General features: G+C 43.7%; 1 protein-coding gene across 1 annotated transcript in view; it reads left to right on the forward strand.

Annotated features, from left to right (window-relative positions):
- The first annotated feature begins 210 nt into the window (after window positions 1-210).
- The window catches only part of rin2a (Ras and Rab interactor 2a), a 21945-nt gene continuing 5112 nt past the window's right edge, over window positions 211-17043 (forward strand). The window contains exons 1-8 of the mRNA XM_062464505.1: window positions 211-447; window positions 7910-8012; window positions 11299-11399; window positions 12073-12283; window positions 12590-12701; window positions 14138-14210; window positions 14564-14655; window positions 16965-17041. Coding sequence (XP_062320489.1) covers window positions 7953-8012; window positions 11299-11399; window positions 12073-12283; window positions 12590-12701; window positions 14138-14210; window positions 14564-14655; window positions 16965-17041 — 726 coding nt within the window. The 5' untranslated portion in view covers window positions 211-447; window positions 7910-7952. The remainder of the gene's footprint in view (window positions 448-7909; window positions 8013-11298; window positions 11400-12072; window positions 12284-12589; window positions 12702-14137; window positions 14211-14563; window positions 14656-16964; window positions 17042-17043) is intronic.

Here is a 17043-nt window from a genome sequence, read left to right on the forward strand (position 1 = left end):
CCTGTAAATAAATCATTGAAAAATGTGAGAATAACCGTCATAACAAAAGTGTAAGCAGTGAACGAAAAAGGGGGTTGGTAAAAGTGCCAATCCAATCCCATCAAAGGAACACAAATGATTCTATTTTACACTCGAGTCATTTCAGGAGAGCACGTGACGTGAAAGACAACACGGATTTCACTTTACTCCCCCAGTTTTGTTATCCAAGAAAGGTCGCATGCGCGATGGGGGAAGGAAGGGGCGGTAGGAAAGGAACTATGGCAAATCATGGACAAACCCGCCGCCACTGAGGAGCATTTCGGCTTACCTTATTTTCTCTCCACAAACATAAAACCAAGTCAATACAACATGTCACGATGGAATATTTTAAGCATGTTGTGATATTTTTCAAGAATACAACAATGTTGGTGCTGTAGAAGCTTCAACCGACCTGGCACGTAACAGAGGGTAAGTAGTTGAAAAGTTTGTCTTGTGTTGACAGTTTGTCTTTGTATTATTGTTGAATAGTCGTTTGTGCACAAATGGTCCGTGTTTGTCTTGGTTGTCACTTTCGGATGGGTTTTATTTGTAGGCTCGACGATAGGCCTATATGTTTTTTGTTTGACCTGATTCTAAGTTAATTCTCTTTGAAACAGTATTAAGGATTGCGATAGTCGGGTTTATCAAATGTATAAAAAAATTGGTTTAGACCACAATTCGTAAATTTAGGATACTCACTACGATACTCAAACGTCGTTTACAAAACATTGCTATTCAGCACCTGTTGCTTGCCGTCTCAGCTTTGATAGTAAATGGGTGACGATAGGCAATAATGATGATGGGCTATAATGTAGAGAGGTAAATATTGCATAGACTGCAGTTATTCAGTAGTGTAACTTTCCTATAGACTAACAGTTTACGGATATAATAATTACTCACTGTCTCTTGCTTTGGAAAGTGACGTAGCCTACCGCGGCATAGTGCAGGGGGTTGTTCACCTAGGCTACTCATCATGAAATCCTAAAACAATAGGCCTACAATACAGTTTTAATACTGTCATATGAATAAATACCTGTCGCATTTACATGGACAATACTTTCTCTTTCCTTTCAAAGATTGCTCAGATGTCATTGAGTGATGTGATATTTGACCCAATGAGTTCTGTGAATGTCTTTGGATAACAAAGGAGTTTTAGTGCAAAGCACATTCAGGACGGGCATATTTGCTTTCTCTTAAGCGACTGAGTCATTTAGGCTGAGCCGTTTAGGCTGAGCCGTACCTTGAGTCGGCAGTTAAACGAGGAGTGGTACTTTGTATAGCTGACTTTCTTATCTTTTAAATGATAAATTTCTCTCTGCTGGACACAAGTTAATTTGCTGTAATTTGTGTTGAAAACTTATTATCCTGTTATTATATTCGATCACTAACTTCTCAAGACTTGAGTGAAAAACAAACACCATAGTTTTCCAGTGTGCTCTGAAATCTGTCAATGTGCTTAAAGTTTTTGCCTAAAGGGAGGGGGGTACATTAAAGCTGAATCACAGTTTTGGAATTCATAAAGTGTGCAAAGTCAGGTGGCCCCTGACGTTTCCCAAAAAGGTTTTCCCTTCTTCTCCTCTTTGCAGCTTTGCAGCTTCTCGCGCTTCCCCACTTCCCAATTTGTCCTCAATCAGGGAATGTTACAATGTAACATAGCAAAGGTTTGCAGTTATTTTGACCAGCTTCTCCAGGGAGGGGTTGTGGTCATCGTTGATAGTCCTATGCAACACTTACCTGTTTGACAAAGTGTGAGACACATAATCTTTGACTGAGATAAGAGGCTTCTATCTTCCTTAAAGGTATAGCCTAGATTTTAAACAGACCCAAACATTTTCAGTTCTATGCAATTGAATAGCACTATTCCCTTTTCTGTAGGTTTCTTGTACATAGGTAGTAGGCTAATGCAGGCATGTCCAGTGTTGCTTCATTCAGCAACACTGGGCCACATTCATAGCAGTTAGGAGGTTGACCTGTGTTACGTGCTGGAAGGCAGTCAGTCACTCCAGTTTGCACTTCTTTTAATGTTGCTCATTCACCCTCATGGAGCTTCCACTCTTTGGTAAATACTGTAAACGTAAACGTGGCACCAGAAGGTGTGTTGGTAAGAGTTGAGAGAGAGTTGACATTTCTAACAGTTGTTGTCTGTTATAGGATGTTGTGTCTGGGCTATGAGGCTGCAGCTTTTTGTGGACGTAATGGTCCTTGGTTACAGCTGCACTGGTTTGGGATCCACACCAATGTCAACAACAAGCTTGCGTGTTTGTGTGTGTGTGTGAGGAAGAGAACTCTGTGATCTTTCCTTAAATTCTTCTGATTGAGCTTAAACAATGCCAGTTGACTTTTAGTGTCACTTTATTTGGAATTTTGAGCCCTATTGAGTTGGTGGTGTGAATAGATCAAAAATAACAATGCAAGTGTTGAATTTCAGCTCTGTATTGAAGGTAATTTATTAAACTGGATAGTTTCTACAGGACATGATTAGCGAATAATCCTGCATGTCTAAACACCCTTAATGGCTAAGCTGCCATGAAAGCTTTAAACACAAATCTGGAGACATTGATTGTTTATTAGTTCCCCACATTACGGGATAGCCTAACTAGTATGTACATTCTTTATCCAGATAGGCTTGGCCGTAAGTCCTCTTATGCAATACTCGTGTGCGTGTGTGTGACAACAGTTACTGTAAAATGTCCTCATTCCTGCACTTAGTTTTTTCCTGAAGTGCATCATACACCATCATAGAGAATATTTTTTTGATTTTGTAACTGTGCCATTTACTATTGAGGGTATCAGTAAACAGACTGTTAACCTTTTTGAATGACCGTAACAGTAGAGCAGCTATATCTATGACACGTGCTATTGGCAGATTGGACTACCTCATCACCACTCCAACCTCAATCAAGGCATCACCAGACAATCCTCTGGACCTGGAGCAGGTCTAAGCAGCAGCTTTGGCGCGCTCCATCTCTGAAGCACTTCACTCACAGAGACTCATCCCGCCTCCAAGATAGGGTTTCAGCCTTTTCAAATTGGTCTGAATTTTTTTGTTGCCTGCTTGCGTCTCGTTCCAGCTGTCTGCTGACGTTGTGACCAGTGTAGAAGTGCTTCGGTCACCTCTCACTATATACACTACTGTAGATGGTGTATATAGTGTATCTGTATCTGGGAGAGATAGTGTTGCTAAAGTAGAAAATAAAAGACGGTGAATCCCCCCCCCCCCCCCCCCCCATCGGCTTTTTCATACAGATGGAAATATCCACAGACACACACACACACTCTTCCACACAGAAACAAAGGAAGAGCAAGATAAAAATACTTGGGGGATGGTGTAGGAAACCGACTCTGAACTGAGGAATCTGTGCCAGTCAGAACCAAGGTATTGCATGACAATACATGTTATCAACTTCCTTATGTACCCATATGAAAGTTGGCATAAAGCCTTTCACAACTGTCCTAAGACAACAACTTAGTTATCTGATGAAGCTAGCTAACTTAATTCTGCTTACAACTAGATAACTGTGTCCCGTACAAGTTGGGTATAGAAACTAGTTGGTTTGTATTGTGCCAGAACTAGGTCAACTCCAACCATCAGCAACTAATGATCAAGTTGAGCATGGATGATTAGACTCATTCATATCTTAAGCATTGCTTTAGGATTATTATAGTGTGGCCTTAAATCTGAGCACGACACTGTGGTATTCCAGCCCACTGTACCGAAATAGGTTAGGCTTGCAGAGCTCAGCAAAATCCCACTGACTTTGAGAGATGTGGGTTCAGGTGTGGTGATATTTTAGGGGTTGTGTGTACGTGTGCATGTGCGATGCTGATGATTTGATAGCTGGTCTAGTAGTCGCAAGTCAGCCAGTGTGGTGGGGGGTGTGGGTGGGTGGTGGGGATCACCACTACCGTAGAAGAGCTCCTTCTCTTGTCAGAGTGCACTTAGTGTGTAGCTGTCTGGTTTTCCATCCACTGCTCGTCTTTTCGTAGCAGTACCTTCTGAAAGCAGGGGCACACCCAGACATAGTTGGGAGCAAAGGAATGTGACACACTTTTTAGGGAGCCAAACATAGCCGTTTTATTGAAAGAATCAAAATGGCTACTCCTGCCCTCAGTTTCGCCACTAACCAGATGAGGACTGTCCCAGAATAGTAACTGGCTTGGGTGTTGGTTTGGTCAACTTCTCCAGACCCAGAAGTGGAGTTATTCTAAGCTTGTTGATTTCTTGGCTGGCTCAGCCAGGCCTGCTAATGTGATTAACATTGCAGGACACGATTTTGGGATCCACCAAACACACACATACACACACATTTAGGAAACAAATGATCCAAGAGAACCTAGTTATGCATCATATTGTGGTTTTCCTTTGTCTACAATGTTTACAGCAAACAGAGTAAAGCTGTCTGTTTCCCTCATTCCTCTATCACTCCATCTGTGGTAGGAACTGGAGTAGACCTTCCCCTGCCTTGGTCCCTGTACTGTAGACCTGGGTCTGGACCTAGTTGAGGGTTACTATGTGGGGAGACCTATAAAACAGCAGGGTTTTAATTATAAGGTAGCACACACAAACCCACATAATGCCAAATTACTTTAAATGTGTGTGTTTCCGCTGCTCATAAATAACTGACAAAACCTACAAACATAAACAACTATATTCTATATGATTCAAAGTATAATTCTAAAGGTTGGGTGAACCATGGATGTGGTTTTGTGACTTGATACTAAATTACTTACTTGAACATCCTCTTGTAAGGTGACAACGGAAGGAGACATAATTACACAGTTCGCACAGGTGTAATGGCCAACTGTGAACTTTGGGTGGGCTTTAGAAAACCAAAGTCTTGGCTTGCTTAACTCAAGTTGATTCATGTTTTAAGCCTCAGGTTTGGTCTTGTTGATGCTGTAGCCTGAAGCTGAGAAACTAATTATTGAGGGTTCCCCAGGCCTGAGCTTCAGAACACACTGTTAACAATGATCTCTGAAAGTGATGCATGCACTGAGCTGTAATATATATATGAAGTCCTATAGTATTAGCATTTGCCATGTCGTACGTGTTTTTTCAGTCACCTAGTTCTGTCTACATAAAAGTTGCACAAAAAACCCCACCTTCATTAAAGTTGCAATGTAGTTTAGGCTAGTTCTAGGCTAATTTTGGTCCTCCACAGAGATTAAATACACATACCAGTTGGAGTTGAGCAGCTTAGCTGAAATGGAATGTGTTATTCTGCAAGTCTAGATAGCCATACTTTATGGGTTTAGCTCACAAGTTAAGATTGTATTAAAGACGTGTGAGTTGCTAGCATGTTAGATTCCGGTGCGTGAGTTTCCCAATGTGTGTAAACCCCTTCTACTCTGCTGACTTGTGATTGTGTCCTTTACTATCTGTCAGTGCAGCCTAACTTGAGAATGCGTCAGTGCTTTTGTGGTGGATGACTACACTGCTAAACCCTTCATTAGAAAAACTCCTCCTCCCTTTACTCATCTCTGGTTGTCGCTGTTATTTTCCTGGCTTGCTTCTCTAACTTTCTATTTCACATGTTCTGTTTGTTTCTTTCCCACTTTCATTGTTTTTCCTGTGCTTTGTGTCAGTTTCCTCACTTTTTAAAATCTCTTAACTAGTCCACAGTGATAGTGGTGTGTATTGTGCCTGAGCTTGATGGTGTTATTAGACTTCACACTGATGCCAATATTGAGCAAGTCACTATTACTCAATCAGTGTTTCCACTAGGTTTACAGCTTTGAGGGGGGGGGGGGGGGGAGGGAGGACAGGACAATCTGTGACATGGTCGCCCGACCATGTAGAGACAGAAATGACATGCCGTCGTGTAAATAAGATAAATAACGTAAGGCCATTTAGTTTAATAAATGAGCAAGATATAGACCTGTTTTATAGGAAAGGTAACCTTAAATGACTTAATTTGTGATCTGGCGCTTTATAAAAAATAAATAAAAATGGTAGGGGAAACGCAGTCAAGTATTCATATTCAGTCAACCTCATTAAACAGTACCATAGCTTTCCTTTTGTTGACATTTTACCATACCATTGTAGTACTCTAGGGGAAAAAATGAGATACCACTGTACCTTTTTCTGTCATTTATAAAAAGTTGATAAGGACAATTTTGAGTAAGGAACAGAAGGATAAAGATTGCAGTGGCCTCTTAAATTGTACCTTTCTGTTCCTCACTCAAAATTGTCCATATCAACTTTTTCAGGAGCTGTATATTTGGAACTTGTCTGCAGTTCTTGGCAGTGTAAAAATGGACTTCCGGTTCATATCCCTAGCACTGCAGGTCAGTTTATGTTATTTATGGCCATCTTACCACTGTCATTCCTGTGACCTTCCCTGTTGGCAATGACCCCTTGCTACACCTGGGTAAGGGATAGCTAGATGGGTTAGGTTAGACTGGGGGCTGGGTGGGATTGAGTGGGCTTGCGGAGACTTGGAACAGAGGAAATGAGAAATGTAGTGGGCTGTAAAAGCATGTGTAGGTCTTTCAGGTCTGCACACAGACTTCCTTTCAGGCATGAAACTCACCACTACAGTAGGCGTGGTGGGAAAATAAAAGTAATATTCTGAAAGATTCTCTACTGGAGCTCCACTCAGGATAGGCTTATTTGTCTTCCTTTTCAGCTGTTGAACAAAGTTTTCACATTTGAATTGACACCAGACTTGGAATTGACCCCAGATCTGGCAGATCATTTTGTTTTGGCTATTTAAGATATTCTCAAATCTGGCTTGTTTTTCAGTTTTTTTTTCACTACTTTGTTTCATTGAGATGTGCTGTTTGTGAGTGAGTTGTTGTTATAATTACTGCCCTAGTTTAATTTGCGTCAATTGGTGACCACAGGGGCCTTCCTGTTTACCAGGCCGTTTGTGTGTTTTGTATTCTGTGTAGTTTGGATACACTGGTTGGAGAACACTCTTGCTCTCTTTCACTCTTCCACTCCACACACACACACACACACACACATAACAAAACCCTATGTCATGTCCCTTATGTTTAGCCGTGACAAGATGGATGTTCATGTGCATGTTTGAGTGCAACAACAACATCATGACAGCACCCCCCCAGGGACCTGTAAAAACAGAAAGGGGGAGAGGAACCAGAAGAGTGCGCAAAAGCCTTCTGCTTTTCAGGAAATACTTCCCTGAGCCAACAAGCTCTCCCTCTCTTCTGCCTTCTCTTTCCTCTGCTATTTCCTGAGGAACGCATGGCAACAAAGAAATCGAATCCAATGTTTTTCTAACTTTTTCAGTCCTAGCAGCTGGTCAGTCAAGTTAGGATTGACAACAGGTGTGTGTGTGTATCGTGTGTGTGTGTGTGTGTGGGTTTGGATTAAACAGCTTCTTTGGCAACCTGATAAAAGCTAGACTAGGCCTGAGATACAGATGTTTTACTGTTTGGGTTCCTCCTAACTTAGACCCCCTTTAGCCCAAAAAACTGTTGTCACTTCACTGCTACTTGACTACAACATACTTGAGTATGTCAGGACATGCTGGATAGAGCTGTTGTCTAATAGTATTGGTGGTTTCCCTGTGTCTGGTTCTCTCAGGATGGGAGGGTGCACACAGCTGGCCCATATCAAAGCTTTCTGGTGTGCTGAGACCTACAACATATGGGTCAGGGATGAGCATATGTGCGTATGTGTGGGAGACAGAGAGGGCTCTTTTACAGTTTTTTTTACAGTATGTCTGTGTGTATTGTATGAGCTTCTACCAGTAAATGACATGTTAACCAATTCGACCAGACTCTTTTAAAGGTGCACTCAACAATCTTTCCAAAGGATAGATTGGCGTGACTGATGAAGGCTAGACTAGGTTTCTCTAGGAGCTGAACTTGACTGATCCAGATCTCCACTGGAAGAATGACTGTTCCTCTTTCTACCCTACAGAGCCCCTAGCAGACACACAGACGGCAGAGGCCAGACAGACGGCATGTCCACTGATGCACCGGGCCAGCCCTGCCAGAGGGAGAGAAAAGGCAGCTTTTTCAAGGTACGTACATTTAACACTAAGCGTGGTTCAGACCATGGATGTCTCCGGACGATGCACATTTCTTGATAAGGCACCTAGTAACTACTTCTCCACTCTGTAAGGGCCAAAGGGAGAGCGACAGAGATCAGAGGAGAAGGATAGAGGAAGGATAGAAATAAGAGGGAGGATAGTACGTAATTGTTGAAAGGTTTTGGTTATACTTTCTGTTCACGTGATGTTGAGTTGTGTTATAAAGTTCATTTGAGTAAAATAAAAGAATGTGTATCCAGAATAACTGTCAAATAAGCCATGACCTGACAGAGAAAGCACTATCAGCAGGTAAAGCAAAATGATATGAACGAACGATACAAAACTGAGTGAACTCTTTGGCAAATGTAGTCAAATTAGGGAAATGTGTCACTTTATATGCCATGTTAGGGCTACATCACTGAGGTTGCAAGTAATTTAAATGACGGTAACAGGATTCAGTCGGACCTGTTATAGAATGAGTAGTTTTTGTCATAGAACAAAATGGTTGATATCATAAGGCTAAAGTGATCTGATGTCACAGTACTTAGTTCTTGCTTCATGAAGCTTCAAAAAGGTTTTCATTGTTTTTGCATGGACTGACTTTTTGATGGTTAGATGACCTCATTCCTTGTCATGATTAAGCACTGAGCTATGAACAGGCATCTTTTGTCTCTCTGCCCCCACATACTCATCTTCTCCCTCATACTAAAGCTTTGAACTGTAGTTGTAGGCTGGGGCTGTGTTGGGTGTGTAGGATCTGTTGTTAGCTAGCTAGCAACTTTGGCTAACCCATCAGGCAAGTTCAAAGCTAGGCCCTCCCTGCTAGACATATATTATGACTGGGTAAACTGCGTGTAAAAGCCTGTTATCACTCTGAGTGGTGGCTTGATTATAGACCTGCCAACTTCTGGCCACGCCACACCACGCCTGAACACTCGTGTCTGCACAGAGAACGGAGGAGAAAACCCAAACTGTGGAACAGTCAGGCTGCCGTTCTTCTATGTGAGAAATCTGGAGCCGTGCATCATTGACTTGCATCCATCTTTGGTTAACAGTAGTACACCCCCCCCCCCCCCCCCAAGTAAAATCGATATCTTATCTTGAAAAGTCTCTAAAGCTTGAATCGGTTTGTTGCCCTAATACTAAAGGTTAGAAAGCAAACTGACTTGAACTGGAAGTGGCCTTGCAAGTACGTGAAGGATATTTCGATTTTAAAAAGCAGTTCTTTGAGTTTCAATGGACCTGTAAATCGTCCTCGACCCCTCTGTGAGTAGAGAAGGATCTTTTTCAGAAACAGAACTTTGACACACCCTTAGACCCCAAACAAATCACTCATCTTTACTGCCGTCTTAAAAATCAGCCGTCCTGTGTTGTGAGGAGAAGCAGGGAGGCGGGGAAAAGGGCTGAGAAGAGACATGAAGACGATCAATGCTACAGGAGATGGAGGACGGGACCATGTACAGCAGAGGACGGGTCACCAGGACCAGACTCACTCTTCAAGGAATCTGTCCGACCTCAACCTGTTAGTCATCTGCTCAACCCTAAATCACCCTCAACTCATGTGCTCCCAGACATGGTGGAAGATAAAAGAGGAATGCCTAAAATAAAAATAAAAACAAGATGGTAACTGTCATGTGACCTATATCTTGCCATGTGGCAGTATCAGCCTGGCAATAGTTCAGATGAGAATGCACACTTGGGAGTATTCCACCGTCTTTGTACATGTGTTTGTTTGACCTCCTGAGCAGAGCAGCTCCACAGCTCGAGCCCAGCACGCAGGCTTTCCCCTCTGAGCCATGTGAGCAGGCTGCTTCACTGTTGTTAACAGCAGTGACTGTGTGTTAGGAGCTGGACCCTAGTCTCTCTCCGCTGTGCAAGCCCAGCCAATACTGGCCACAGGCATCAGTTTCCTTGTAAAAAGAATTCTGTTTGGCAGAAAGGGGGGATGGGGGGGGGGGGACAATGAGCGGGTGCTGTATTTGTAATAAAAAAAATCCTAGCAACTTCAAGACTTCATCAACTCTGGTGCACCTCCTGTGGTGGTCCTGTGAGGTTGGATGGCAGTCGTGACTCTACCTCACCGCACAACACATACCAGCAGTTAGGTCCTTCAATCTTCTCTCTGTTACCCAGCCTTTCTTCTTCATTTTTTTGTTTTTTTACCCGACCCAGAAAAACACTTGTGAACAAGGTTGCGCAACACATTGCAAAACTGGCCATTCAGTCAGTCTTATTATTGGGAAATGGAACAAGTGACACTCCAGCTAGGTTTGCATGCATGTCAAATCATCACATTACTGGATTCAATCAGCACACAAAGTCTACATTTCTTAGCTAATGTCAGACTATTTCATACCTTTTAAAGTTATTTATAGAAGATAAGTATAGAGGCAGGTAATATACTGCAGAGTCCTATACAGGTTTTAGACACATAAAGCTAGCCGAGGAAAGCAAAGTATCTAAAAGGAAACATTTTGGCAAATGTCATTGTTACAAATGGTCTTTTTCTCTACTTTGTACTACTTGTTATTTGTTTCTAGAAAGGCAGGCACGCCTGTGTGTGTCCATGTGTGTCTGTTATTTGTCTTTTTGTGTGTGTGGTTTGCTGATGGAGGTTCAGTCCAGGTTCGACTGTGAGTGGAGGTGTATATCTTGCTGGCTCAGGTGCTCTGGAGTGGTCAGCTTGGCCTGTTTGGAAGACTTGGAAGCACAGATTCAGCAATGTTTGGATGGGTTCAAAGTGGGAAGCGGGTCATATTTCGTACAAAAGTGTTAAATCTGTTGAGTACCGCACAACTATTCTTGAATTGGCTGCTTCTGCTACAGGCTAAGTGGCGTGAACGTGTAGAAACACTTTGTCTATTAACCCCCTCGCTGACGCTGTTATCATCACATGGAGGTTCTCATTACTGACAACCCACTCGTGTGCATGTCAGTGTGTGTGACTGTGCTCTTTTTGAATGAGCGTGCATAAGTGTACAAGTAGATTTTTGCTATATTCTTCATAATATGACATAATGTAATGATGTTTAATTTAATGTTGAAGTTTTATTCCCTTCATGTGTGTCTCACAAGCAAATACAAGAAATACGCTTTCACACACGATTCCCTCAAAACGAGTCGCTCGCTCGCTCTTTCTTCTTTTGACTTTCTCTCATTTCTTTCTCTTTTGTATATTTCTGGCATCTAATTTCTTCCTCTTTCTCATATTTCATTTAATCTCCATCTCAAATTTCTGTCTCCCAAATTTACTTCCTGTTTACATTTCTGTTCTTAGCTGATTGACTCGTTTGCCTGGGAGATTGGCACCCTGAAGAAGGAGATGGTACAGAAGGCAGAGCCAGCAGTGAGAGATCCTGGCACTGTTACACTGCAAGGGTGAGTGTGTGTGTGTGTGTGTGGATAAGACATGTCCTGTGTGTGAACTTCTGCCTACATTTTCTCACATCCTATTTCGCACATAATGGCCTGCTTGTTGTTTTATATTTTCATCTGCTGTGACCTGGACACTTATTGTATGGAATCCTCCCAGCAGGATTTCATACTTTAGGCTTCTCTGTAGTTCTCATCTATACCAAAAGGTGGAGATGCTTAGCCTCATTCCTTCATGTGCAGAGTGGCAAGTGTCATGACGTCATTGTTCCCAGGAGCTGTCTGTCTAAAACCATTGTAGACACTATAGACACTGACTCACACCTTCATGCCTTCTGTCTGAACGTAAGTGTGTAACCTTGGCATTTCCTCTTAAAGGGGGCCGTATGAGGTATTTCTGTGGAACAGCAACAGTTGGCAGCAGTAGAGGGGACGTCATTTGTTCCAAAAATGGGAAATGGATAGGGGGTTTGTAATGATGACTGTTTCTCTCTCTCTCCTTCCTCTTCCCTCCACTCTCTTCTCACCTTTCTCTCTCTCTATGTCTTCCGCCCCCCTCTCACCCTCTCCTCACCTGAATTCCCCTGTCTGTCTGTCTCCCACCCCCTTCCCTCTCTTCACCCCCACCCCCTCTCTCTCCTCACCTCTCTCCCCCTCTATCCCACTAACCCTTCTCCAGACTGCAAGGGGAAGTTGCCTGCCTGTTCCAGCGCTCCCCTCCCTCTGCCGGCATCGGGACGGGCCTGGCGAGGGCCCGGGATTCGGGCTACGACTCGCTGCACAGACTGATGAGCGTGCTGGACAGGCTGATCCAGACGCACGGCGTCTGGCTGCAGCTGGGGCTGAACCACGCTGACGCCACGCGGATCCTGCAGAGCCATCCCACCGGGGTGAGACACCCGCCGTCCCTGACCTCCGACCTCTCCCGTCCACCGTAGACACAAGACAGTCCGGTTTTTCTACGCGAACCATTTGACCTTACTCCTATCAGCCATTAGTAAGATAACTGTGACAAAACACCTCCAGCTTCAAAGGTTATCGGCCTCTGGATAAACAATGACACTCTGTTGAGCCGTATCCGGCACCCGACGTCACTGATAACCTCAAACCCTCATGAGGGACGAGATGAGACGCACGCGCTACCGAAACAGCTGCGATTCTCAACAAGGCTGTTGTTCTCCTCCCTGCCGCTCCAGACGTTCCTGGTAAGGAAGTCGACGACCCTGCAGCGGAAGGTGATATCGCTGCGCATGGACCCAGACTCCGAGACACCTGTCCGGGATTTTCCTGTCAAAGAGAGTCAATACAGTAAGTACCCCAAGTCACGTTTTCCATCCCCACTTGAAGACATTATAACCTACACTACGTTTACGTTGAGGCGTTGTGTATGTGTTCTGCCGTGTTTTGTTGACGTCCAAGGATATTGCTCAATAAGGATCTCTGTTGTTTAGGACTGAACTAGACATGCTGCAACACTGCGGAGGGAGGTGGCTGTGAGAGCAGTCCACTCCTCCTGTGTAGACGTCATTGCCTAGAGCACTAGATTGGATTTTCCCAACCCCTCGACGATTGGAAAGTACTGAGGCAGCTAAATTGACTTGTTTTATTTTTGTCCTGTGAGTGTTGCGACTGTCTGCCTGTCAAACATGAGGAGCAGACCCGGTCCCTTTTGGTTGAGGCCTAGAAATGAAGCAACATCTCTCGAATGTATCCCCTCTCTTTCTGTGCATTCGGAGGGGAGGTCATGGTGAACTGGAGGAATTGGACTTGGGCTATTTGTTGGGTGTGTGCTGCTCTTAACAACTGAGATTATTTTCGGTTGTACTTAATTCGTTATTGAAGTTAGTGACACTGGGGGGGTGGGCTAGCCTGCTGTAGACGGCTGTAGCTTGTTCGTGTGTGTGTGTGTTTGCCAGATGCATGGGCGTAGGCATACAGAACCAGTCCAACCATGCCAGCCTGCCAGGAAAACAAGCCTCACCCCTACCTTGCTCAATTTAAGCTACACTGTGTGGAATTTACTTTGAACTTACATTTTCTATCAGTTTTGGCTTTTTCAATGTAGGTATTTTGTTAATGGCAACTTAGTATTCAATGGGTTGTCAATACAGAAATCCCCAATGTTCTTTGCCACTCATGTCTCCACATCTATAGTATTTTCCACTAAGATCTCATGTAGATACTTGTGTGGGATTATTTCTTAAAGGAAAACGCTTGCTTTTCTGTTTTCACATTTTCATGGCATTTTGTATTTCCTGTTTCTTCAGTTTTCCAAGTATTAGTGAGGGAGGGATATAGAGGTGGAGAGAGAGAGCTGAGCTGAGGAGATAAACAGTGATTGTTTACAGTTGGTTCTCTTTGTGTGTGTGTGTATGTGTGTGTGTCTCCTAAAACTGTCCTCTTATGAACTCATGTATGACCACAGCAGATGTGTGCTAATCTCCCTTGGTATAAGTATTTTGTAATAGAGGGATTCAATTAGAGGATTCCAGTAATGCTGCTTTTAAAAACCAAATTGTGATCATTTTAAAACTGCATCTGAACACATTGTGTGTGTGTGTGTCTGTTTATCAACTCTTTATTCTGTTGTCATTCTAGTTTTCACTTTGTGAAAACACCCTCACGTAATGTTGGAGTTTTCTGGTATGGAAACAGCAGGAACTTCTGCAGGAACTATTAAAGCATCAGGAATGACTGTCTGGTTTTCCGGTTCTGGTTTTGAGAATGTGGTTCTCTCTTCACAGCGTTCTCCCTGGAGGGATCTGGCCTCAGCTTTGCAGACCTGTTCCGGCTCGTGGCTTTCTGCTGTATCAGCAGGTGAGATGCCTGTGGACTTGTGCTGCTACACTTGAAAACAACGTTTGTCATGTAAAGAGCTGCATATGGAAAACAAAGTGTTGGAACAGTCACATGTCAGCTGAACACGCTTTCTTTCACTGTATCAAAACGCGTTCACAGTTTACCTGAAACCAAAACGAAAGCAGCTGTTAATGAAGTACACTGCCATCCAGCGGCACATACATACACACACACACACACACACTGCATTAGCAGTAGTTTCTGTAGATCCTGATTATACCCAACTTGCGCCTTCCATGCATCCTTCTCCCCGGTTTTGTATGATACATCCAAGTTCTCTCATCCTGAAATCATTGCTTCGTTTCCTTCAGGGACGTCTTACCTTTTACCCTGAAACTTCCAGAAGCCATCTCTTCAGCTAAGACCCCATCAGATCTAGAAGAGGTGGCCAAGCTTGGAGCAGGTACGGACCTTATCAGTTCAGCTTCCACAGGGCTCATGCCCCATCCCCCCCTTGTGTGACAGGGCTTAGTGAGTCAGTCGGTGAAACAATGACTCTCCCAGGCCCAGATCACTGACGCTTGGCTGGGCACAAATTCAGGCAAACCCTGGGGCCTCTGGACCTTCAGAATAGGCCTTACTGGGGTCTTTAAGCTGTGACTCATCGATGAATACGATATCTGCAATGTACTTAATGTGCCAGACCCCCAGTGCCACGCTGGCTGGCTGGCTCTCAATGGGTTTGTGTGTAGAGCTGATAAACCCCTAGTTTGATGACATCCTTACCTCAGTGTGGTGGTTTCGAGAGATCACTCGGTGCTTGCGCACACAAGACACACACACACACAACGGGCTTGTTGTGAGGGGTTTTCTCCTCTCGGGAACGTGAGGAGACTGTCGTGAAGCTAAGACAATGCAGTGTTCTGTGTGTGTGTGTGTGCGCGCGCGGAGGTTTAGACAAGCCAACTCTGACGCTGTTAAAGGATGACCGGCTGAAGATGAGATGCGTCTGCAAACTGAACTGACGTCTGGAAAGTGTAACCCTACCTGTGTGTTTGTGTGTGTGTGTAGACCTGTGTGACGTGGAACAAAGTCAAACAGTCAAGCGCACAGTGAGGCACTTACTTAATTAGACTCCTGAATGATTCCTCGGTTCTGTTGACGTGTCCATCTTCAGCTACTACACTGAGTTGTGACTAAAACACAATAGCTCATTTTATAGTATATAGAAGAATAGTCTGTATATTTGGTTACGTAGGCCAAACACTTGCCTTCCTATCAACTGTGCCTCTATCCAGTGTCTGCTTTATTTCGATTGAAACAATGGATCTCCAGCTTTTCCACTGTCCCCAGATCACCTAGCTGTCATCGAGCCACTGTTAATTGAGTTAGAGAGCATTTTCCCCACATCTGCTACACCACTCTGTCATTCAGGTTTTTGAGTGACACAGTTTGGATAATGTCTTCCCCGCTACTTTGAATAGTGACACTATTCAAATACGTGTTTTAGGTAAGGTTTTTCGGTAACACCATGTGGATTGTCTCAAGGATTATCTGCTTATGCTTACACAATCCACGATTTATGATGGGGACAGATGACATGGTTCAGGGTTTGTTGAAACTTGTTTAACATGTTTTGATAGATAATCAAGCATCTATATACCGTTCAGATAGATTTGTTACTAAAAACAATGTTCCCTGGGTTTTATTTTTGTTGGGGAAATTTGCTGATGATTAAATGTCGTCCTAAGAAATGAAACATACTACAAAACAGTGGACACTACAATGGAACTTTGATGACAAACATTTACACAAACAGAGTTGGGTAACAGTGTAAATGAAGGGAGGAGTAAAAGGGGTAGAAAAAAAGATGTGTTTGTTTGAGAGAGGAGGAGAAATGGGAGGAGGGACTGCTCTGGGGCCAGTCCACCCACACACACACATTGGCATGTGTGAGTCATAACACAGAGAGGAGAGAGACGACAGTTAAACTTCAGAGTGTGTAGAGGCAGCAGTGAATTCTAGAATCCTCAGACAGCGGGTATGACATTAAAAAAAAACACACCAAAAAAAGATTGAAGTGTGAGAGTTCTCTACCTGCTGTAAGTAAGGCAACGTTTCCCATTTTCTGTCTATGTTCTTCATCTCTGTGTCTCTTCTCTTTAGTTCCAGTGAGCTGTGAGTTGTGAATAGCTGTGTCTGGTACTGCTTTGAGGCCAGTATTGTACTTGGAACACTGTCTCACAAGACTCATTCAGTGTCAACTGTCTCATCCAATCTGTGTTTTTTTTATGCCCACTGTAATTGTTGGCTGCATCTTTAATAGGGTACTAGCCGTGTCTAACCGAATGGTTGCTTGCTATTCAAATTCGAATGACCTTCAATCGCTACTTAAATACAAGTAAAACATTGTCTTTGTCTAAATGCATTGATTTACTGGGAAGTGTGTGTGGATGGTTTAATGTTTTGCATGTGTGTAGGCTGTCATCAACGGGGTTATTGTTACTGTTGGCACTGTGATGCACTACATACGAGGTCGTTCTGTCAGCTCTGAAGTGTTTTAAACTGAAGTCTATGTCACTAACAAAGTCAACAGCTTTTTGGCTGTGTCCAACTTTTGCCATGGTGCTTCAGTAAGCATTTGCAGTGGTGCTTCATGTGAGTGAGGCTGTGATTTGGGCTCTGCACCACGCCTAACAGTGCTGTAATACTGTGGTATTCGTGTAGCGTTGACTTTATGACCCCCCCTCCTCCATCTCTCTCTCCCCACAGGATTCTGGGATTCTGACAAGAGCCGCCCCAGGACACACTCTGTCTCCTGGTTGTCAGGGGTGAGCGCCCAACCCGCTGC

Source organism: Osmerus eperlanus, chromosome 6, assembly GCF_963692335.1.
Source record: "Osmerus eperlanus chromosome 6, fOsmEpe2.1, whole genome shotgun sequence".
NCBI classification, from domain to species: domain Eukaryota; kingdom Metazoa; phylum Chordata; class Actinopteri; order Osmeriformes; family Osmeridae; genus Osmerus; species Osmerus eperlanus.